Source organism: Ornithorhynchus anatinus, chromosome 1, assembly GCF_004115215.2.
Source record: "Ornithorhynchus anatinus isolate Pmale09 chromosome 1, mOrnAna1.pri.v4, whole genome shotgun sequence".
Lineage (NCBI taxonomy): Eukaryota > Metazoa > Chordata > Mammalia > Monotremata > Ornithorhynchidae > Ornithorhynchus > Ornithorhynchus anatinus.
Genome location: NC_041728.1, coordinates 115,522,808 through 115,547,035, shown reverse-complemented (window position 1 = coordinate 115,547,035; position 24,228 = coordinate 115,522,808). Strand labels below are relative to the sequence as shown.

The window sequence follows — 24,228 nt, the reverse complement described above, 5'->3', positions numbered from 1 at the left end:
AAACGAACCGCCTTATTTTTAACTGCATTTGTTAGGGGTTTACCGCGTGCCACACGCTGTACTGAAGCGCCGGGGTAGTTAGAAGATAATCAGGTTGGACGCAGTGGGGATGACAGTCTCAATCCCCCTTTTAAAGATGAGGTAACTGAGAAACGAAGTGCAGTGACTTGTCCGAGATCACACAGCAGACAAGGGGAAGAGCTGGGACTAAAAGGCAGGTCCTCTGACTCCCCGGCCTGTGCTCATTTCACTAGGCAGGATAGGGTAAATGCTTGGATTAATGTGATTTGAACGGAGAGGAAACAGTGGATTCTAGAGATGTTGTGAGATAGAATCCACAGCATTTGGCGTTGGATTGAACGTGTGGTTGAATAAGAGAGGGAAGAGTCAAGCCAAGAGAAGTCTAGTGGATAGAGCATAGGCGCGGGCGTCAGGAGGACCTCGGTTCTAATCCCGACCCTGCCACTTAATAACAATGATAATAATGATAATTGTGGCATTTGTTAAGGGCTTACTACATGCCAAGCACTGTACTAAGCATTGGGGTGGATTCAAGAAGCAGCGTGGCTCAGTGGAAAGAGCACGGGCTTTGGAGTCAGAGATCATGGGTTCGAATCCCCGCTCCGCCACTTGTCAGCTGTGTGACTGTGGGCAAGTCGCTTAACCTCTCTGTGCCTCAGTTCCCTCATCTGTAAAATGGGGATTAAGACTGTGAGCCCCACGTGGGACAACCTGATTCCCTTGTGTCTACCCCAGCGCTTAGAACAGTGCTCTGCACATAGTAAGCGCTTAACAAATACCAACATTATTATTATTATTATTATTATTATTACTAAGCATTGGGGTGGATTCAAGTCCCTGTCCCATGTGGAGATCACAGTCTCCAACCACATTTGGCAGATAAGGTAACTGATCCCAGAAAACTAGGTCACAGAGCGGACATAACTCTTCACTCTATTTATTGCCATCGTTCTCGTCTGTCCGTCTCCCCCGATTAGACCGTGAGCCCGTCAAACGGCAGGGACTGTCTCTATCTGTTGCTGACTTGTTCATTCCAAGCCCTTAGTACAGTGCTCTGCACATAGTAAGCGCTCAATAAATACTATTGAATGAATGAACATGCGCAGTATCTCTAGAATCCACTGTTTCCTCTCCATTCAAACTGCATGGGTTTGGGAGTCAGAAGTCGTGGGTTCTAATCCCACCTCCACCACTTGGCTGCTGTGTGACTTTGAGCAAGTCACTTAACTTGTCTGTGCCTCAGTTCCCTCATCCGTAAAATGGGGATTAAGACTGTGAGCCCCACGCGGGACAACCTGATTACCTTGTACCTACCCCAGCGCTTAGAACAGTGCTTGGCACCTAGTAAGCGCTTAACAAATACCATCAGTATTATTAATGCAAGCAGTCGCCCTATCCCGCCTAGTGGAAAGAGCCCGGATCCACTCAGAGGAGCTGACGTGTAATCCGGGCTCTGTCCCTTGTCTGCTGTGTGATATTGGACAAGTCACTTCACTTCTCCGAGTCTCAGTTACCTCATCTGGAAAATAGGGATTAAGGTTGTGATCCCCACTGTGTCCAACCTGATTATCTTGTACTTCCCCCGGCGCTTGGTAATTTCCTTACATTACTAGTGAGCAACTCTTTATTTCTAAATATTCCAGATCAGAAAAGAGCATTTGCTCTTCTGCACTGAATGAGTGCTATGGCACATCTTGTATCACAAGTGTTTCTGTTGAGTCAATTCCTTGCACTGACAACACTCTTATCTCTGATAAATGACTCATTTGGAAATCATTTTGGGTAATTACAACTTCCACGAAGGCAGGTCACAGAAGACTAGAATTTAAAGAATTCAAACACAGATAAACGAAAGATGCAACTTCCCAGGCTTCCTCTCCACAAATGGGTAAAGCAGGTTGTGACCGTTCTCAACTTCTAGCCCTGTGCTGACCCTGGGTAGCGTAGATATTTCAGTGAATAAATTGGAAATTTAAGTTTGCCACGCAACTGACAGCGGGAAGTGAATTATCCTAAACTCTAGTTTGTGTATGACGGCATTCAGACTCACACCAAGAAGGTAAATTTCATTAAAAGTTTAAAACCGAGAAATTTAAAGAACATGAATTTGACAACTAAAATGACTCGGCCGTTTTAGAACAGGAAGCATCGAGGCTGAAATATTACAGCAAATTAACCTTTAGAGACATGTCCTTGTTTGCCTAAAGCTGGGGATATTTTTATAGTTACTTATAAAACTGTCTACTGAAGATAAATCCAAGCACGGAGATCAGTTCAATTTGTCTGTTAATTTAATGTCTCAGAACTTAAAACTCCCTCCACTGGAGACTCAGAGACTTACTCGAATTTAAATGAAAAGAAAATGCACTTTGAATATATTCTTCGGAAAGCCTTCAGGATTTTTGTTTAGTTTTATTTTAACGGACACGTTCACAATTCCATGGGATTTTTAAAAATTCATTTAATCTAGTCAGACATTCAAATGGGAAAAGATGGAACTAATCAGAGAAAAATGAGGCTGAGGGAGACTTCACATTGCTATTTGGTGGAACGCACAGTTCTCGGAGAGAGATATTATTGTGAGAGAAGGATGAGTTACCAAGCTTGTTCCTTCGGAGCTAACAGTCTCCTAGGTGTAATACAACCTAGGAACGTAAGGAAAATGTGTGCACACGAGTGCTGAAGAGGTGTAGAGTATAATGTTAGAGTAGAGGGAGGGTTAGCCAGGGTAGGCTTCAAGTGGGAGAAGGCTTTTGAATACTACTTGTCTGCTGTGTGACCTTGGGCAAATCACTTAACTTCTCTGTGCCTCAGTTACCTCATCTGTAAAATAGGGGCTAAGACTCCGAATCCCATGTGGGCCACGGACTGTAACCGCCCCGTTTACCTTGTATCTATCCTCAGTGCTTAGAGCGGTGCCTGGCACATAGGTGTTTAACCATTTCAAAAAAAGAAAATAGAAAGTAATTCTGGGAATTTAGGTGCGCGGCTCTCAAGCTTTCACCTGAGAAATGTTTTCTTACGATGCCAGTGAGCATTCTTCAGGTTTCTTCAGGCTTAGAGTTAGGCTTAGGAAGCACTCAACAAATATCATAAAAAAAATTTTAAAAAGCACCGGGGTAGAAGAAGCAGTGTGGCTCAGTGAAAAGAGCGTGGGCTTCGGAATCAGAGGTCATGGGTTCGACTCCCGGCTCTGCCACTTAGCTGTGTGACTGTGGGCAAGTCACTTAACTTCTCTGTGCCTCAGTTACCTCATCTGTAAAATGGGGATTATCCGTGAGCCTCACGTGGGACAAACTGATTACCCTGTAGCTGCCCCAGCGCTTAGAACAGTGCTCTGCACATAGTAAGCGCTTAACGAATACCAACATTATTATTATTATTATTAGATACAAGACAATCAGCTTCGACACAGTCCCTGTCCCACATGGGGTTCACAGTCAAAGGAGGAGAGAGAATGAGTATTTCACCCCCATTTTACAGACGAGAGAACTGAGGCACAGGAAAGTGAAGTGACTTGACCAAAGTCACACAGCAGGCAAGTGGCAGGGCTAGGATTAGAACCCAGGTCCTTCTGACTCCCAGGACCCTGCTCTTTCCACCGGGCCACACTGCTTCTCTATAAAGAGCCATTTCTGTAAACAGAACTGAATAGGGTGAAGAGGAAAGAAAAGATGGGGAAGAGAAGACGATCGAAGAAAGAAAGGGAACGTATGAGTGCATGTGAGAGAGAGAGAGAGAGACAGGTGTGTCAAAGGTGCAAAACACTGCGCTTGTTGTTGACATTTGCACCCCCTGCTTCCTCCCAAGCAACCTCCACCACAACCTCCACGGTGCCAAACCGGGCACTGGGTGGTAAATTCATTCATTCGTTCATTTAGAGCCAGTGTGGCTCAGTGGAAAGAGCACGGGCTTTGGAGTCAGAGGTCAGGGGTTCGAATCCCAGCTCTGCCATTTGTCAGCTGTGTGACTGTGGGCAAGTCGCTTCACTTCTCTGTGCCTCAGTTACCTCATCTGTAAAATGGGGATTAAGACTGTGAGCCCCACGTGGGTCAACCTGATTCCCCTGTGTCTGCCCCGGCGCTTAGAACAGTTCTACAAACACTAGGGATAGCACAATAAAGCAATTAGCAGACACATTCCCGGGCCACAAGGAGCTTCCAGTCTAGAGGGGGAGACAGACATTAAAATAAATAAATGAATTTCAGATCTTTCCTCCACTCCCCGAGAGGAGCAGAAGCATCCAGCACGGGGGCTGGCCTTGCCCCCAGACCGGCACTCCCCTACCTGACACGCAACCCACCAGAGCCAGGCCAGTGCCTGGGGCACCCCCAAGGCCAGGTTTGGGGGGTCTGCTCCTATCCCTCCCCCGGCCCCGCTCCAGAGCCTAGGCAAGAGTGAGCAGTCCTCTTCACCTGACACGGCCGGTCCACGTCAGCCTTGCCGCTGCTATTGCTTGCATAGACGCCAGGGAGTGGAGGGGAGAGCGGCAGTGTGGCCTAGTGGATAGAGCACGGCCCCGGGAATGAGAAGGCCCCGGTTCTGCCACTCTTCTGCTGTGTCAATTTGGACAAGTCGCTTCTCTTCTTTGTGCCTCATCTGTAAACTGGGGATTAAGACTGTGAGCCCCATGCAGGACAGGGACTGTTCCCAAATCAGTTTGCTTGTATCCACCCCGGTGCTTAGTACAGTGGTTGGCACGCAGTAAGCGCTTAATAAATGCCATTACTATTTTAATTATCAACTCCAGCCCCTTCTGTCATCCAGTGAGTATGGTGGGAACACCAGTGACCCCCACACTGCGTAGGACAAAGGAGAGAAGGTTAGCACTCCCCTTGAGAAGGATGGAAGAGATCCTAGTGGGCTTTACAACACATATATGGTTAATAATGTTGGTATTTGTTAAGCGTTTAGTATGTGCAGAGCACTGTTCTAAGCCCTGGGGTAGATACAGGGTAATCAGGTTGTCCCATGTGAGGCTCACAGTTAATCCCCATTTTACAGATAAGGTCACTGAGGCACAGAGAAGTTAAGTGACTTGACCACAGTCACACAGCTGACAGGTGGCAGAGCTGGGAGTCGAACCCATGACCTCTGACTCTGAAGCCCAGGCTCTTTCCACTGAGCCACGCTGCTTCCCCAGCCACGCTGCATTTCAACCCATTTTGTGATATCTAACCAAGTTTTACTGTCTCCCCTCCTTCTAGACTGTGAGCCTGTTGTTGGGTAGGGATTGTCTCTACCTGTTGCCAAATTGTACTTTCCGAGCGCTTAGTACGGTGCTCTGCACACAGCAAGGGCTCAGTAAATACTTTTGAATGAATGAATGCCTGAATCCTTTCAGTGGAGTGGGCAGGGAATGTATCTATTGTTGTATTGTACTCTCCCAAGCGCGTAGTACAGTGCTCTGCACACGGTATGTGCTCAATAAATACGATTGAATGAATGAATTGAATGAATGCAATCAATCTTATTTATTGAGCACTTACTGTGTGCAGAGCACTGTATTAAGCACTGGGCAAGTGCAATATAACAGCTGTCACAAAGAGCATACAGGCCTAGAAGACAGAGCATCTGAGTTTTAATCCCTGCTCCATCCCTTACCCACTGTGTAATAATAATGATGATGGTAATTGTTAAGTGCTTACTATGTGCCAAGGACTGTTCTAAGTGCTAGGTAGATATAAGGTAATCAGGTAGCCCCACCTGGGGCTCACAGGCTTAATCCCCATTTTACAGATGAGGTAACTGAGGAAAAAAGAAGTTAAGTGCCTTGCCCAAAGTCCCACAGCAGACAAGCGGCGCAGCCGGGATTAGAACCCACGCCCTCTGACTCTCAAGCCCGTACTCTTGCCACCTTGGGCAAGTCACTTAACCTCTCTGTGCCTCAGTTCCCTCATCTGCAAAACGAGGATTCAAAACCTCTTCTCCCTCCTACTTAGACTGTGAGCCCCATGTGGGACTTAATTATCTTATAATAATAATAATAATAATAATAATATTGGTATTTAAGCACTTACTATGTGCAGAGCACTGTTCTAAGCGCTGGGGTAGATACGGGGTAATCAGGTTGTCCCACGTGAGGCTCACGGTTAACCCCCATTTTACAGATGAGGTAACTGAGGCCCAGAGAAGTAACTTGCCCACAGTCACACAGTTGCCAAGTGGCAGAGCCGGGATTCGAACCCATGACCTCTGACTCCCAAGCCCGGGCTCTTTCCACTGAGCCATGCTGCGTCTCCCCAGCACTTAGTACAGTGTTTGGTATATAGTAAGTACTTAAATACCCCAATTATTCCTTTACAGTTTAGAAGGGGAGGCAGCCATTTGTACAAATAAATAATTCCAAGGACTGGAGTCACCATGTGGACTCCACCCCAGGCCTGTTTCCACTCAGAGGGTCCAGCAGGCCGGACGCTTCCACTCCAAATCGCTCCGACGGGCCCGTTAACGGCGTCACCCTCACGCTACCGAACCCACCCCCAGAGTGGGCTCCTAAGCCTCGAGAATCAGATCTAGCTTGCCAGCCAACGGCTCTCAAACCACCACCACTCTTCTGCTGTGTGACCTTGGGCAAGTCCTTAACTTCTCTGGGCCTCAGTTCCCTCATCGGGAATGGAGATTAAAACTGTGAGCCCCACGTGGGACAGGAACCGTGTCCAATCTGATTACCTTGCATTCATCCTAGTGCTTAGTACCGTGCCTGGCACAAATCGGCACTTGACAAGTACTTTGAAAAAAAAACAAAAAACAAAAAACATTGTAGTGTATAGACCAGCTAGATCACAGAAGGATCTGAGCTGTGGGTGAAGGTTTAATAGCTTATTTTACATTCATTTATGCCCCACATGATACATTTCCATAACTTCAAAACAAATGGCATTGGCAAAGGATTCACCTCTGAGCATGTGAGCCACATAAGAGAGGTGGAACAGCTCGTGTCGAACATTATTTTTAATTTTAAAACTGCTTTTCCCACTCAACTTTTCTGCAAACCTCAGGAATATGTGCTGAGCTGATGCGGTGAAGGTAGAGGGAGGTGAGGACAAGGTTATTGCTCAGACACCTCTCGAAGTTCCACATCAGGGTGGAAAGCGGCAAGAGTCTTCAACTGTGGAAAAGGCAGCTGTTTGGGGGAATAGAAGACGGCCGGCAGGAAATTTCCATGAGAAAGAGAGAAATGCAGAGTTGCAGCCATTTTAGTGATTGTCTAGAAGGGAAATTTTTAATTGCAGGAGCTGTAAATTCAATGAACGAAAAGGTTTTAAGCCGACTGGAGCTGGCCCCGGTCGCTACCGACTCAGGGTACAATTATTTTCCCCCCGCTTCAAAGCATTATTGAAGGCACATCTCCTCCAAGAGGCCTTACCTGACCAAGCTCTCCTTTCCTCTTCTCCCATTCCGTGGGGCATCATCCTTGCTCCCTTTATCCCAGACTAAGCCCCCCTTTTTCTCTGCTCTCCCTCCCCTCCCCATCGCCCCAACTCATTCTCTTTGTTCTACCCCCTCTCTCCCCGCCACAGCACTTGTGTGCATATGTACATAGTTATAATTCTATTTATTTATATTAATGACCTGAGCCCTTTCTTGGGTAGGGATTGTCTCTGTTGCCTCATTGTACTTTCCAAGCGCTCAGTACAGTGCCCTGCACACAGTAAGCGCTCGATAAATATGATTGAATGAATGAATGTGTATATATCTATAATTCTATTTATTTATAATGATGCCTGTTTACTTATTTTGATGTCTGTACTCCTCCTTCTAGATTGTGAGCCCCTCGTGGGTAGGGATTTTTTCTATGTGTTGCTGAATTGTAATTCCCAAGAGTGTAGTACAGTGCTCTGCATAGAGTAAGTGCTCAATAAATACGTTTGAATGAATGAATATTCACCCCACACACACACACACTCTCCCAGCACTTATGTACCTATCAGTAATTTATTTATTTATATTAATGTCTGTCTCCCCTTCTGGACTGTAATCTCGTTGTGGGCAGTGAATATGTCTGTTTATTGTTTTGTACTCTCAAGGGTTTAGTACAGTGCTCTGCACACAGTAAGCACTCAATAAATAAATACAAGTGAATGGTTGAACCCCCCGCCCTATTTCCCCAACATCTCTTGGCTTATTTTTCCAGAAACATTTTGTTTCAGCAAACGCCTGTTCACAGGACATTTGGAGGTAATCAAAATCAAGACTTGTTCCTATTTACGAGAAGAAATATCGAGTGTTCTGCCAGATTCTCCCAGGGCATGAATTAGAGGGTGTGAGAGGTGGATTAACTCTCTGGCCACTGGAGCCGAGTGCCAGGCCCCAACCAGTTTCCAAATAGTTTGGGCGAGGAAAGCCATTCCTCAAAGGGCCTTTCTTATTCCAACAAGTAATTTAGCCACTGACCACACCTGTGCCGTTGACCACTGGAGGGAAAGGATCCCTCAGACCCTGTTTATTAACACCAGAAACATTCCTAGCTTCCTTCTCCACTCACCAGAGATTGAATTTTGGATGAAGATTTTTTTTTTTTTTTTTTGGCAAGGCAGTTAAGGAACTCACCCCACCCCTACAGCACTTATGGACACATCCTCAGATTCAGTTGCCTCCCCAGTTCATAATCTAGAGGAAAGAGCACGGGCCTGGGAGTCAGAGGACCTGTGTTCTAATCCCTGCTCTGCCACGTGTCTGCTGTGTGACCTTGGGCTAGTCACCAACTCTCCGTGACTCAGTTATCTCATCTGTAAAATAGGGTTTCAATACCTGTTCTCCCTTCTACATAGACCGTGAGGCTGTTTAGGACAGGGATTGGGCCAGAAATGATTATTTTCTATCTTCCCTAGCGGTTGGAACAGTGCTTGACGCATAAGTGCTTAACAAATACCACAATTATTATTATTCAGTGCTGTCTTCCTGTTAGACTATAAACTCTTCGAAGGCAGGGATCACGTCTACTGACTGTATTGCGCTCTCAGGTTCTTTTATAGTGCTCAGCACAAAGTAAGCACTCTATAAACTCCATAGATTGATTAATAAAATAAGGTCTCGACAACATAAGACAAGAGATAAGTGCTGTGGGGGTGGGGTGGCGAATAAAGAGAGTAAGTCAGGGAAACGCAGAATCTACCCCTCCAGTCCTAACCTCTTTCACTCATTCATTCATTCAATAGTATTTATTGAGCGCTTACTATGTGCAGAGCACCGTACTAAGCGCTTGGAATGTACCATTCGGCAACGGATAGAGACAATCCCCGCCCATCGATGGGCTTAGAGTCTAATCAGGGGAGACAGACGGACAAAAACAAGACAACTTAATCACAATAAATAGAATCAAGGGGATGTACACCTCATTAACAAAATAAATAAGGTAATAAAAATACATTCAAATGAGCACAGTGCTGAGGGGAGGAGAAGGGGGAGGGGGAGGAGCAGAGGGAAAGGGGGGAAAGGGGGCTTAGCTGAGGGGAGGGGAAGGGGGAGCAGAGAGGGAGCAGAGGGAGCAGAGGGAAAAGGGGAAGCTCAATCTGGGAAGGCCTCTTGGAGGAGGTGAGCTCCTTCTCGGCGGGACATCTTTAACTGGATGTCCTCCCAGCACCTTCAAACTAAACACGCTCTGAACATAACTCTCTATTTCCAAGCCAAATCCTGTTATTCCCTCAGCTATTCCCGTATCTATAGACAACACCATTATCCTTTCTCTCTCACAAGCCTGTCTCATTGGCATTACCCTCGATCCACACTTTCAGTCTGTCACCAAATCCTTTGGTTCTACCTTCAAAACATCTACAGAATCTGTCCTTTCCTCTCCATCCTGATCTTAACGCTTATCGTATCCCGACTCGACTACCGCATCAGCCTCCTCACAGAGACCCCCGCCTCCTGTCTTCCCTCTTTTCCATACTTCGCTCTGCTGCTCAGATCAGTTTTCTTAAAAAAAAAAGTTTAGTTCCCATCTCATCTCCCGAAAAAAACCTTCAATGGTTGTCCATTCATCTCCACCTCAAACAGAAACTCCTAATCGCTTTAAAGTACTGTTTGCTCTCCTCATCTTCGTGTGTGTATAGTATTTATTTAGCGCTTATACTAGAGAAGCAGCTTGGCTTAGTGGAAAGAGCAGGGGCTTGGGAGTCAAAAGAGATGGGTTCTAATCCCAGCTCTGCCTCTTGTCTGCTTTGTGACCTGAAGCAAGTTACTTTACTTCTCTGTGCCTCAATTACCTCATCTGTAAAATGGGGATTAAAATGTGAGCCTCACATGGGACAACCTAATTACTCTGTATCTATCTCAACACTTAGAATAGCGCTTGGCACATAGTTAAGTGCTTAACAAATACCATAATAACAACAACAATAATAATAATGTGCTAGGCACTGTACTAAGCACTGGGGTAGTTATAATTCAGTTGGACACAGTCCCTGTCCCACACAGGGCTCACAACCTTAATCTCCATGTACCAATGAGGTAACTGAGGCGGAGTGGAGTGACTCACACAAGTTAACACAGCAGACAAGTGGCAGAACTGGGATTAGAGACAGGAGACAGGGAGGCTAATGAGTTAAGGTAGGATATAATAATAATAATAATGATAATAATAATAAAGTTGGTATTTGTTAAACGCTTACTATGTGCCGAGCACTGTTCTAAGCCCTGGGGTAGATACAAGGTAATCAGGTTGTCCCACGTAGGGCTCACAGTCTTCAACCCCATTTTACAGATGAGGTAACTGAGGCACAGGGAAGTTAAGTGACTTGCCCAAGGTCACCCAGCTGACAAGCGGTGGAGCCGGGATTAGAACCCATGACCTCTGACTCCCAAGCCCGTGCTCTTTCCACTATGCCATGCTGCTTCTCATATCATTTTGGATGAACACAGTAGCAGTTTAGATGGTGAGGAAAGGGGAGATTTTAGTAATACTGTTAAGGTAGAACTGACAGGATTTGTTGATGGATTGTGTATGTGGGTTGAATGAGTGACTAGTCAAGGATAATGCCAAAGTTACAGGCTTGTGAGATATAGATGATAGTGGTGTTTTCCACAGGTTTTGGATGGGAAAATGAGGAGCTCTGTTTCAAACATGTTAAGTTTGAATCTTGCTTCTCTCCTTTAACAACCCAACCCGCATACTACCCTCCTCTAGTGTTAACCTTCTCTTGTGCCTCCATCTCGCCTTTCTCGCCGCCGACCCCCGGCCCACATCCTGCCTCTGACCTGAAACGCTATCCTTCTCAAATCCGACAATTACCACCCCTTCAAAGCCTTTTTGAAGGCATGTCTCCTCCGAGGCCTTCCCAGACTAAGTCCCACTTTTCCTCCCACTCCCTGTGTCATCCTGATTTAATAATAATAGTAATAATAATAACAGTGGTATTAGCTAAGCGCTTACTATGTGCAAAGCACTGTTCTAAGCACTGGGGGGATACAAGGTGATCAGGTTGTCCCATGTGGGGCTCCGTTTTAATCCTCATTTTACAGATGAGGCAACTGAGGCACAGAGAAGGTAAGTGCCTTGCCCAAAGTCACACAGTTGGCAAGCGGCAGAGCCGGGATTAGAACCCGTGACCTCTGACTCCCAAGCCCGGGCTCTTTCCACTGAGCCGCGCTGCTTCTCTCCCTTCGTCTCCCCGGGGCCTGCCAGTCCTACAGCACTTATGCATATACCTGTAACTGTATTTATTTGTATTGATATCTGTGTCCCGCCCCTCCAGACTGTGAGATGGTTGTTGGCAGGGATTTCCACTGTTGGTTGTTGTATTGTTCTTTCCCAAGTGCTTAGTACAGTGCTCTGGACACAGTAAGTGCTTAATAAATAGGACAATGAATGAATGAGGTGTCAGGGAGCTATCTAGGTAGAGATATCCTGAAAAAGCAGGAGAAAACATGAGGCTGCAGAGGAGAGAAGTCAGGACTGGGAAGATAGTTTGGAGAGACAACAGTTCAAGTTGTGGAAGTGAATGAGTTCTCCAAGGGAGGGGATGGAGAATAGAAGGGGACCCAAAACTTGAGTCTGGAGGGATGGCTACATTTAGAGGGTGGGAGGCAGAGAAGGAGAGGGTAAAAGAAACTGAGGCATGCTCACCTGTGAAAGACTGAGGAATGGTAACAGAGAAAGGGGAACTGGGAGAGAAGAGTATCTTTGAAGCCAAGGTTGGACAGCGAGAAGCAGCGTGAAAGTGAACAGTCAGAAGCTATCTGAACAGAGCCGGCGAGTCAGAGGGACCTGGGTTCTAATTCCGGCTCTGCCACAAATCTGCTGTATGATCTTGGGCAAGTCACTTCACTCTCTTTGTCTCAGTTCCCTCATCTGTAAAATGGGAATTGAGACCGTGAGCCCCACATGGAGCAGGGACCCAATTTGTTTATAACCACCCCAGTGCTCAGTCAAGCTCCTGGCACATAGTAATCAATACAATTCTTACCTCTAGACTGTAAGCTCATTAAACGGATAGATTGTCACTGTTTATTGTTGTATTGTACTTTCCCAAGCGCTTAGTACAGTCCTCTGCATATAGTGAGTGCTTAATAAGACAATGAATTATTGTTGGATAAGACCACCTTCAATATATCCCTTGTTCTTGCTGTTCCTCCACGATGAAATTCTTTCCCATGACCACACAACAGCTATTCTTGAGTACTTTCCCAATATCCTGAGCCAAACCATCCTTAAAAACAATTCTGGCACTTATTTACACCCTCATTAGGATTCATTCTAATTATGTCCCCTTTTTAACACCTCTCTCTTGATGGAAATACTCCTTTGTCTTCCCAGTTAAGACTCAATACTCCTTATGGGCAATGAATGTGTCATTTTGTTGTTCTGCAGCAGCATTATACTTTCTCAAACACTTAGTACAGTGTTCCGCACACAGAAAGTGCTCAGTAAATAACATCGATCGATCAATTCCCAAGCACCTAATACAGTGCACTTCACTAAGAAGGTGCCCAGTAAATGTAACCGAGGTGAATCGACAATTTAGTGAAAAACACGTAGAGACAACTAAGAATGCCATTTGAGGATATAAAAAATTATGAAATGTGAGACTTTTTGATGGTTTTCCTACTATATGGCAAACATATCCATTAGCAGAATTCAAAAGGCTTGCTATCTGCAAGCTACATTATGAATAAAATGCTTTTTTTCATAGTGTTCTAGGTTTTTAAAATAAGTGTTCACCATTCGCAGATACTCCCTTCTCAGTAATGCATCTGGAGAGTTTCCGGTACTCTACCGGTCTAGGCTATGGGAGAGAAAGTCGAGCAGAGGCCTACCCGTTCCATTCCTAGCTTGGGAAGCGGCTAGTGTGCGGAAGGCAATCTGCTACAAGTCTAAACTCCCCTGTGCTGGGCTGCAGTGGCACGGGAGAGAGTCGAGGGTGGAGACTCAAATTTACCGTGGACCACTTCTGTTTTTACCAAGAAAACTCCGGCTTCACTACCAGAACGATCGCAAATAAGGTGGGGCGTTCTGGGAGAGATGTGTCCGTGGAGTCGCTATGCGTCGGAAATGACTCAACAGCATAAGACAAAACAGTCGTAGATGCAGACCACTGTACTAAGCACTTGAGAGAATATAAAAAGAGATGGTAGATATGTTCACTGTCTACACTAGCTCGAGGGGGGGAGACATTAGTATACAGAAATACATTATGGATACGTACGTAAGTGCCGTGGGGCTAAGGGAGGGTTGAATAAAGGGTGCAAATCCAAGTGCAAAGGTGACACTGAAGGAAATGAAAGAAGAGAAGAGGGCTCGGTCGGGGAAGGTCGTCTGGAGATGTGATTTTAATAAGGCTTTGAAGGTGGAGAGAGCGAGCGTCTGTCTTTCGACTACGAAGAGGGAGAGAGTTCCAGGGCAGAGGCAGGACACGGGTGAGAGGGCAGAGGCAAGAGGGATGAAATGGAGGTACAGTGTACGTAGGCTGGCGTTAGAGGAGTGAAATGTGCAGTCTGGCTTGTAGTAGGAAACTAAGGAGGTAAGGTAGGAGGGGAAAAAGTAATTGGATGCTTTACAGCCCACGGTAAGCCTTTTGATTGATGCGGACGGGGATGGGCAACCACTGGAGTTCGAGGAGTGGGGAGACAAACCGAGCAAAACATTTACGTGAGTATGACTTAAAGTTTTTAAATTTTAATATGATCCAGAAGTTCAGCTAAATAACAAATACAGAGTAAATGCAGACAATTTACAGCACTTTCGTAAATTCTGAATCGCCGGCTCACATTAATGTCAGAGGATTTCGGTTCTTAGAGGGTGAGAATGTTACTCCAGTAAGGCCTAATATATAGGATGTGCAGATTCAAAGCGGAGTGATGTAGATCTTGCTTGAAACTGAAAATTGAATATAAAAAAGGGCACGGACAGGGAGAACTACGCACTTAATTAGATCGTGTTTGGCATTCCAATTGTTTGTGCTTTAAGAGCTTTGTTAAGGAACGGTTCCAAAGCTTTCTGATTTGAACTCTAAAGAAGGAAAGAATTGTATCTATTTAGGAATGCTTTAAGTCGTGATCAAAATGAAAAGGAAAAAAAAGGTCAAACTGTACCAGCCCAAGAGGTGTCACTGACAGGTTGTTTGGAGGATTTATGTAAACAAGCCGCTCACGATATCAACGGAGAAGGGGCTGGCTGGTTTAATCACTGACTTGAAAATAACTTAAAAACATCACCATTTATATGAACCTTTGTCGTAGTTTAAGACTAAGAGAAAACCCTCAAACGATATTTAGAGTTTAGTTACGAGCTAGATAAACCACTTTCAACTCAGCCGGTCCTGATAAGAGCACTGTTTCGCACTGTGACTGGCACGTCAGGGCCGAGAGAATCACATGTTCATAATCTACTGATCTAACAACAAAACTCTACCATGGTCTACCAAGTTCCAAACAGACGATCGGAGGGGCGACGCAACTTTAATCGTTTTGTTTCTCAGAGTGGAGGGCGTGGTGGGATGAGAACGTTTCGGTGCTTATATTTACGGCGGCCTTGTGCTTTCCAAGCGCTCAGTACGGTGGTCTGCACACGGTAAGCGCTCGAGAAATACAATCGAATGAACGAATCCACCCAGCAACTGTAGTTAAAAGTGGACTAGGCTTGAATTGAATCTGGAATCTAGGGAGTGAGATTCTATGAACCGGTGCGCCACCAGCTGGCTACGTTATCATTCGACCTTTTTCTTTTCCTGTTTTTAAAAACTCCAGTCAGCTAGGAGCCCACTTAATTCCATTTCTGGGAAGATTATATAGGAGGAGATACCAAAATAGAACGCTAAGTCTTTCCCCTATTCTAGAAATCATACAGAAGAAACAGAAAAAGCCCGACTACAAAGCTGAGTCTGTGACGAGGAGGAGAACGCCTTTACTTTAGGAATATAAACGGAAAGAGTGAAACATTTTATGAAGTCTCTGGGAAACCCTTTTAATTGACCTTTGTACAGACCCTACAGACCTATTTTTACCTTGTATCTCAACAAATTGCAATTTTTGTAAAAGCTAGACAAAGAAAATAACCTTGGGTGCTCTTCTCCAAATCAATCAACATCGTTAGGAACTACAGACAAGATTCATCAAAATCCCTTCTTCCTCAATACTTTTACTTCATTAAAAAGCTAAGTGTATGCTCTGAAGGAAAAGTCAACACAAGCCTGTTGAATAGGATCGGGCTGTTTACCGTCTCCTTGAGGAAAATTCGTCTCTTTTGTTAATATGCCGCACCGTCTAGGCCCGGAATGCCGAGGCCACTAGCAAAACTGGAAGAACTTCTACGCACGTATTCAATACCTCCTAGTTACTGTACTGTACACCCTTGGGGTACAATGGCACTGTATTAGACCCTACACCAGGGGCAGCAGAAAAGTTAGGTCAAACACATCAGGCTGTGAACATCAGCTAGGAGAGCCCTCCCTTCAATGATTCAGTTCGTTTTTCACAAGACATGATTGCCAAATCTAAGTCTGAGAGAATTCAATATAAAAACGTTAAGCAAATTAATTCACTTTTGGTCTCGTATCAGCCAAGGATACTTAGGTATTTCCAGTGAGAGCACCTTAAGAATGTCACTGTCCTTTTTAAGAAATGCGAAGTCTTTGTGTCCCGCTGATGACTGCAGGGGGAAACTTCTTTACTGTTACAGGGGATTTCGAAAACTTTATAATAGCGTTGGGGTCGCTACGGTGCTCAAGAGAAAAGAATGAGTTGCTCGATACACGTGAGACTTTACTTAGAGGGTCTCCCTTAATGTGAGTGGTCCTGATGCCTTAATTTTCTGCAGGGCTTCAAACACACTGCTTTTTGCAAAGAATCCAGGATATCTTGAACAGTCCTGACCACACGTGATCAATACTCTAAAATCTGAACAGAGAAATTCACAAGCCAAAAAAGGAAGGCCACAAAGTGCATAAGGAGTCATTCTAAATATAAAGCCATTGCACACAATGCACAGTTTAATGTACACTGAAGTACCACACTGGAGTTTAATTGCACTGTTTTGTCCTCCAGTGTAGCAGCATCCATAGGTAGAAGTTTATTGACACAAAATTATGCTGAACACTTCTATTAAGGGCAATAGACAATAACCGAATTATAAGTATTAGAAGGTGCAATTCAGAAATCTAAATGTTTTAAAAGCGATATGATATTGTTAGAGCATTTAACTTCCATATCTTTCTGTGATTTGTCACTTAGTAAATTATGATAGTATAAGTAAGGTCTTTTTGTATTCTCAAATACAAAATGCATGGTTGGTAAATGCCGCTTGACAAAAACCAAATCCATTAAAAGCCCTACCTGAAGAATCTGACAATATATTGGAGGGGCTTCCTTTACATAATGTTTATTCTGCCATATAGAATTTCACAAACCGTTGCTCGTTAAGAAGGGGATTCCACAGTTTTCTTTTAAAGGCAACGCTTAAACAAGAGTCTCAATTATTTTCTCATTCGATTGGGTTTAATTTCGAGTCGCCGAAAAATGAATTACAGCTTTATGTTCTTATGAAACAGGAAGAGTTCTAAGAACAATCAATCACAATATATACCTGTGGTGAAATATTTCTCCTCCCGCCACTCCCTTGAATTCAAAGTCATCTTAACTGAACAGTCATGACTCAGGGTAAGCTCTTCGGGAAGAATGATGAAAATAGCTTTGTAGCCAACGGTTCCCTCAAAGGCAGAATGCTTCTTGCCTTCTTTCGTAGTTGGGTTAGGATTTTAGTATGTGCTAAATCTTAACGTTTCTTTGGTTCGATTCCCATCAGATCAGGTGGATCTATAATCTACTCCAAGTACAATTACCTTTGGAATCACATATGCACTTAGGAGGGAACTAAACGTCTGTTTAACCACAATTGTAAGCAGCTGGCAGAAGTATAAACCAAAGCACTCCAATAGTAAGGGGCACGTGATACTCTTTAGATGCTGCACTGTAAAGGACCGCAAATGGCAGACGCTAGCGAGAAAGAATCCACTTTTAGATTCCTTGGCCAGATTTGGTAGGGTGCAGTGCAAGACGTAGTACTTCGGAAGGGTAACTATTTAGTTCACTGCTAACTTCACATGGAGTTAAACGGAATCAGAGAGTTGGAAATCCTGTCCTAGTCAACCCCACCTTCCTCAGGCCCCCATTCCGTAAAAGTCAAATTAAGATGCTATCACTTAGAAGAGTGGAGAGGCACCCTTGATCTAAGAGCTGGCTGCTAGCCACTCCCACTCTCCTAAGCAGAGCCAGAACCATACTGGGTCAGGGAAACAGAGAGAGAAAATAGCAATTTCAAAATCTGGGGTGTTTTAAAGGCATTCCCTTCAGGTTAGACCATGTCGCGTCACATTGCCAAAATGACCAAAATAAGGCAGAAGAATTGCTTTTAGTTGCCGCCGATCTTCCATACATGTTCCCGAATGATTGGTTTTTTTCTTCTTCTGTCCTCCAGGATGGTTTGACATTTCATGGTCCACTACATCTTTTGGTCTTGCACCTTCTTAGGACAGCAGCAGAACGTCGCTACCCGTTGAGGAAGTAGACTACCAGTTCATAGGTGGCCATCATTATGGCCGTGTTTGGAATTTGCCTGACCAGATGAGTTGTTAGACCTCGATAGAGAGACCCAGAACCTTCTTCTTGGATCACCAAAGACAGTGTCTGGAAGAAAGATCTGTATTTTGTTCCCTCTTCCCGTAGCCTTGTTCTCACAACCTCTGCATAAAGGAAAAAGAGTTACTGGTTAATGTACGTTAACGAGACAATCCCAAGTCCTTCTAGTGGTCCCCATCCCCTCCAACTCTATTAAGAAAACAAATGCACAGAAATTCACAAATACCAACTGACATTAAAAGTAGGGAGCCCGGTGGGGAAGGGGTGGAGGAGGAGAGTATGAGAGGGCAAGAAGGCCTCTAACCTTATCTACAAAGCAAAAATTGTACTCAACTTGAAACACAGTCAGTGTGTGGGGGTGAGGGGGAGAAGCACCTCAAAAAAGTAAGAACAAAGGGCAGTGAAAAAAGAACCACCTCTATCACAGAAATTTAGGGGATGACCTGAGGAACGGGGCAAAAGGGGAGCTGAAATGAAGGGATAAACTCCAGCAGAGACATGGCAAATTAACAGAGAAACAATCGACTCTGTGCAGTCCTTGAAAGCGCTGATGGCCAAAAGAACACCAATTAGCGAGCACTGGAGCCCATCGAGCCCTCGAGGTACAGGCAGCTTAGAGAAGGGGAAGCTCAGGGGTCTCCACAGCTTGACATGGACATCACTGAGCTGAAGGAAAGCCCTCAGATCTCGCCCTGGCATTCCTTCTGTCCTTCCGGGCTGTCTTGCAAAATGGACTTGTGAATGGAACAGAAGGCTCTTCGGAAGTTCTAGAGTTGTTTCTGGTTCTTAGTCAGCTCCGGGGCTTAGACGAGATTTCTTGGGCTCCTCCAGAGAGATCGACACCCCACGGGGAGCCTCAGATCTGAACGGTCTCCCCAGAAACCCTCTGGACTTTTGCAGCCCACTTAGACATGGAGCATGGTTTTGGGAAGGAGTGGGTTCTCTGGGCTTGCCAGCTCAAATTCTTGGCCCGGGGGTATCTCGAGAGTGACAGTCAGATGAAACAATAATAATAATAATAATTGTGGCATTCGTTAAACGCTTACTGTGTGCCAGGCACTGTTCCAAGTGCGGGGTAGATACAAGCTAATCAGGATGGACACAGTCCATGTCCCACATGGGGCTCACAGTCTTAATCTGCATTCTATAGATGAGCTGAGGCACAGAGAAATGAAATGTCTTTCCCAAGATCACAGAGCAGACAAGTAGTAGAACCGGGACTAGAACCCAGGACCTTCTGACTCCCAGGTCCATGCTCTGTCCACTAGGCCATGCTGCTTCTCTTAATGTCTGTGGGCACTATGACCAACCCACAATCCGTGCACTGCTCGGCTCGGCTATCGGTTTCCTGGCTGGGAGAATCAGGTGCTTGGCAATTCATTACTCCACCTTATTCATGTACTTAGAGAAGCTGCTTATTTAGAGAAGCAGCACTGCGTATCGGATAGAGCACGGGCCCGGAAGTCAGAAGGTCATGGGTCGAATCCCGGCTCCATTTGTCTGCTGTGTGACACTGGGCAAATCACCTCTCTGGGCCTCAGTTCCCTCATCTGTAAAATGGGGATTGAGACTGTGAGCCCCACATGGGACAGGGACTGTGTCCAACCCGATTTGCTAGAACCCACACCAGCGCTTAGTACCGTGCCTAGCACATAGGAGCGCTTAACAAATGCTATAATTATTAATATTATGTGCAATACTTCAGGGAAAGCTCATATCATCATGTTGTATTTAAATACTTTTTAGAGATGCTGCCCGTGCACATTTTGCTTATTTGGACTGGAGTACTACCATTTCATCCCCTGCTTTACAAATGTTATTGAACTGCACTGCCTTAGTGTTATCAATAGACGGGGGCGGGAAGGGGTGTGAACTTACAAGCTGCAGGAAATGGGTAGAGTTCTATGGGGCAGAGCCTGAGGGATCCAGGGCTGCCTTGCAACGCAAAGAAAAATCAGGGTAGTTCTAAGTAACCACAGGTCAGCTTCAAGACTGATGAAAGGTAGAGTCATTGTCTTAAATCCTACCAAAATGTGATTTTTTTGCTTTATGGCATTTGCTGAGCGCTTACTATGTGCCAGGCAACGTTCTAAGCGCTGAGGTAGTCAGGTAGGTCACAGTCCGTGTCCGGAGCTCACAGTCTTAACGCCTATTTTACAGACGAGGTAACTGAGGCGCAAAGAGGCAAAGTGACTTGCCCAAGATCACACAGCAGACAAGTGGCAGAGCTGGGATCAGAACCCGGGGCCTTCTGACTCCCAGGCCTATGATCTATCCAATGGGCCACTCTGCTTCTCACAGGGGACCACCCAAGCCCCCAAGTGCTTGGTGCAGTGTGACAGATGTGAGCCATCTATTCATCTCCCTTTAGTCTCACAGTCTTAAACAAAGAAAAAAAACCATCACAAAACAGGGATTATGAGGGCCGGTAACATTAGGGCTTTAGCCATTATAACGGAGCTGTACAGATGCGAACGACAGAGCTCGATCAGTAACGGAGATAGACCAGTGCTAGCAAATTAGGTTGACGGAATAAAAGACATCACTTAGGTATAAAAATCACCTACTCGCGATGTACATTCCAAGTCTCTTACCATGTGGATATGCTATGGACGTGGCACATGTTTTGGAGGTGGCCGCAGCCAACATCATTCCAACGAAGTCTGAAGCTTCTTTCACAGACTCCTCCTCATCATCCACATTAGACGCAGTTTTATATTCCAGTAGCTTTTGTTTAATACCTTCGTAAATAACAAAGTGAATAACAGTCTCCGATATGCCAGCGTAGGAAGCCGACATTCCCCTATAAAAGCCTTTAAGTCCATCTGTCTGATACACTTTACGAACACATTCAAAAGCACTCATTCGCTTTTCCCCACGGTTCCTGAAAAAGAAAAAGGAAACACCCGGTTACCCTAAACTTAAAAATACTAAGAAGGCATTGTTTTCTCATAGAGCTCAGAGCCAATTAAATGAAGATGAAAAAATGTGGCAATTCTGTCACAACCGCACTCTCTGGAAAGATGGCTGGTCCTGTGGGCAGGGACTGTGTCTGTTGTGTTTTACTCTCCCAAGCGCTCAGTACAGTGCTCTGCACACAGTCAGCGCTCAATAAATACAATTGACTGAATTTACAAATAACCACCGCCAATTTGTAAACTACATTCTTTTGAGCATCTGATCCCAAATTCATCACACTGGCCACATAACATTTATTAATTTTGTGTTACTCAGCAGATCGAGTAAAGAGTGTACAAGGTCAGCTTTATGGGATTGCATTGGGCAAAGGCGCCCTTAATAGGGACCTTCACAGGGACTGTCCTCACTCAAAGAAGACGACAAACGCAATGAGATTCACCTACAAATGCATGGGTGACTGAAAAGGTCAATGCGGAATCCCTAGCCCCAACCACAACGGGCACACATAAAGACCGTCCCTATGGTGCTGACGTGTTTATCAACTGCAGCGTCTAGCAACTTCTTCTACTTTTGCTCCCTTGCTTTCCAATCTTTACGAAGGTCCTGCTTAAGAAGAGCCCCTCCCTTCCTTGAGGTCCACGCTGCGGGGTACTTGACTTCCAGTTTTCAGCTGGGATCCACCACTGGCTGAGCCTTCGGTTTACCGTGTCCTTAAAACGCTTCCTCTGCCCTCCTGGTTTCGGTGTCCCAATTTCAGCTCTCCGTACAGCAGCTGTTTGGGTATCCTGCCGTCGCTCATTCTCCTCACGTCTCTCCCAGGGCAGCTGTATTGAGGTGAGGTGCTAGGAGACAGACTTTGCTTTAGGATTCATTTGTAATCCTGTCTTACCATTTGATGTTGAGCGTAGCCCATAAACGATATGGATGGAACAGCTCGACAAGTCACAGGTGACATCTGAGGAGCAGTCTAGACCTCCCTGGCCTAGGTTCCGCTGGACGGCACTACAGCTCCGTAGACCTATAGTAGGGACTAGCGCCCTAATACCAAGTTGCCACTCCTGTTTGACAGTCTCCCTGAGTTTGTGCAGGCCTTCATAATTTGATTTTTTACATATTCGTCTATCGTGGCCACATTCATCGGCGGACTGCCTACGTGACACATGTTGTGACATCATCTACCTGTTTTGCCAAATCATTTTTTTTTTTTGGTTCTATGTAAGCTTCTCTGAGCTCACCTATAGATAACCTAAGAAATTCATAAATACTGCGAAGGTACTTGTCTGAAGATGATCGCCACACGATCAAAATTTGGGGGCAGGTTCCACCCGTTCAAATTGTCAACCTTGTTCAGGTCACCCAATGCATTTTACACATTTCCTCTCTCATCCTTGGTTTTGGGTTTTTGGATTTTGGCTCAACTCATAGCAACTGTTTGAATGTGTCTACTACTCGTGACCTTCCCAGGATTACCAGGTTTGCATTTAAAGCTATACAATATGGAATGGAATGACTTTACCAGTTTAATCTTTTATTTCATTATGACAAAGCGCAATTTTTCCTCTATTACTTGGTTTACTGCACCCAAACCATTTTTTGTTTTTCCTCCCATTTTTTGGTATGGTATTTCTTAAGCGCTTACTATGTGCCAGGGCCTGTACTAAGTGCTGGGGTAGATAAAAGCTTATCAGTTCGGACACAGTCCCTGGCCCACATGGGGCTCACTCTCTTAAACCCCATTTTTCAGATAAGGGAACTGAGGCACAGAGAATTTAAGTAAGTTGTCCAAGTTCACACAGCAGACGGGTGGCAGAGCTGCGATCAGAACCCAGGTGCTTTTGACTCTCAACTGCCCAAGGAGACGTGCCTGTGACATATGGCCTTAATGAGACGTAGGCTTCCGCAAGTTCTGGAAGAAATTTATTTCCTTGACTCCCCCAATAACAAGAGCGCTCTATTTTATCTGATTGGGACAGTTTAGCTCCTTCCTAAAGACAAAGCAAACTAACTGCAGTCTTTTAAGGACTCACCCAATTCTACGATTACTGGGTCAGTACAAAACTGACTAAACTAGACTGTTAGTGATAGTCAATAAATCCTTACTGTGTACTTGCCTTGCCCATGACCCCAGTACAGTTAGCTCTGCCATAACACAGGCTTTCTTTATGTGTTTAGGACACTTTCTTGCCATAACATGCTCCTGTCTGGATACAGTGTGAGGCAATGTCAAAAAAAAAAAAAAGAAAAGAAAAGAATTTTGTACACTTGCAGGGTTTTGGTCAAGGAATACTAGAGAGTAAGTTATCCATTAATCACTGATATTTGTCCAGAGCCTGCAGGGTGTAGAACACTGTACTAAGGATTTGGAAAAGTACAATAGTAGCATGGCACACACTCTCTGCCCTCAAGGAATTTACCACCTAATGGAGGAGAAAGATTAATTTGCGAAGAGCAGGGGCAGAGATAAGTCAGGACAAAATATATGAAAAAAATAATTGCAGACACATATACTGTCAGTTCTGCTATTAGGTGAGACTTGTGCTCTTGCAGAAGCCTGCGTTACTGAAGACTTGTATTTTGAATTTATGCCTGGAACGTCATCATATACATTCGCAAAAGTATTTCTTTCAATGCTACGTCATGACGTATCTTGACAGATAACTGTCAGAAGATTCCCTAATTCTTCTGTGGCATGATCAATCCAAAATGGGAAAGAAAACATATGTTAGAGAACTAAGAGTCTCCGTAAGTCTTGAGAAAAAGTAAAATAACCCCAATCTATCTTAATGTCTGTCTCCCCTCTAGACTATAAGCTCTTTGTGGGCAGAGAACACGTCTACCAACTCCGTTATACGGTAATAATAATATTTGTTAAGCACTTACTATGTGCCAAGCACTGTTTTAAGCGCTGGGGCAGATTCGAGCTCATCAGGAGGGACCACAGAACCTGTCCCACATGGGGTTCACAGTCTTAATCCCCATTTTACAGATGAGGTAACTGAGGCCCAGAGAAGTGAAATGATTCACCTGAAATCACACAGCGGACAAGTGGCAGGGTTGGGATCAGATCTCAGGTCCTTCTGACTCCCAGGCCCATGCTCACTAGGCGACGCTGCTTCTCTACTGCACTTTCCCGAGTGCTCGGCACAGTGCTCCGCACAAAGTAAAGGCTCAACAAATATGACTGATTGATGATTATGGGCTAAAGATGACTGTTGG

General features: G+C 45.0%; 1 protein-coding gene and 1 pseudogene across 3 annotated transcripts in view; one reads left to right on the top strand and one right to left on the bottom strand.

Moving 5' to 3' along the window:
* The first annotated feature begins 4,822 nt into the window (after positions 1–4,822).
* LOC114816726 lies at positions 4,823–4,940 on the top strand (annotated as a pseudogene).
* Positions 4,941–14,115: 9,175 nt separating this feature from the next.
* The window catches only part of SLC25A36 (solute carrier family 25 member 36), a 56,715-nt gene continuing 46,602 nt past the window's right edge, over positions 14,116–24,228 (bottom strand). The window contains exons 6-8 of one of the 3 annotated variants that reach the window (XM_029073290.1): positions 21,717–21,854; positions 20,688–20,977; positions 14,116–18,197 (exon numbers count right to left, since the gene is read on the bottom strand). In XM_029073290.1, coding sequence (XP_028929123.1) covers positions 18,004–18,197; positions 20,688–20,977; positions 21,717–21,854 — 622 coding nt within the window. In that variant the 3' untranslated portion in view covers positions 14,116–18,003. The remainder of the gene's footprint in view (positions 18,198–20,687; positions 20,978–21,716; positions 21,855–24,228) is intronic. The other 2 variants (XM_029073297.1, XM_029073301.1) reach the window with 2 other exon arrangements.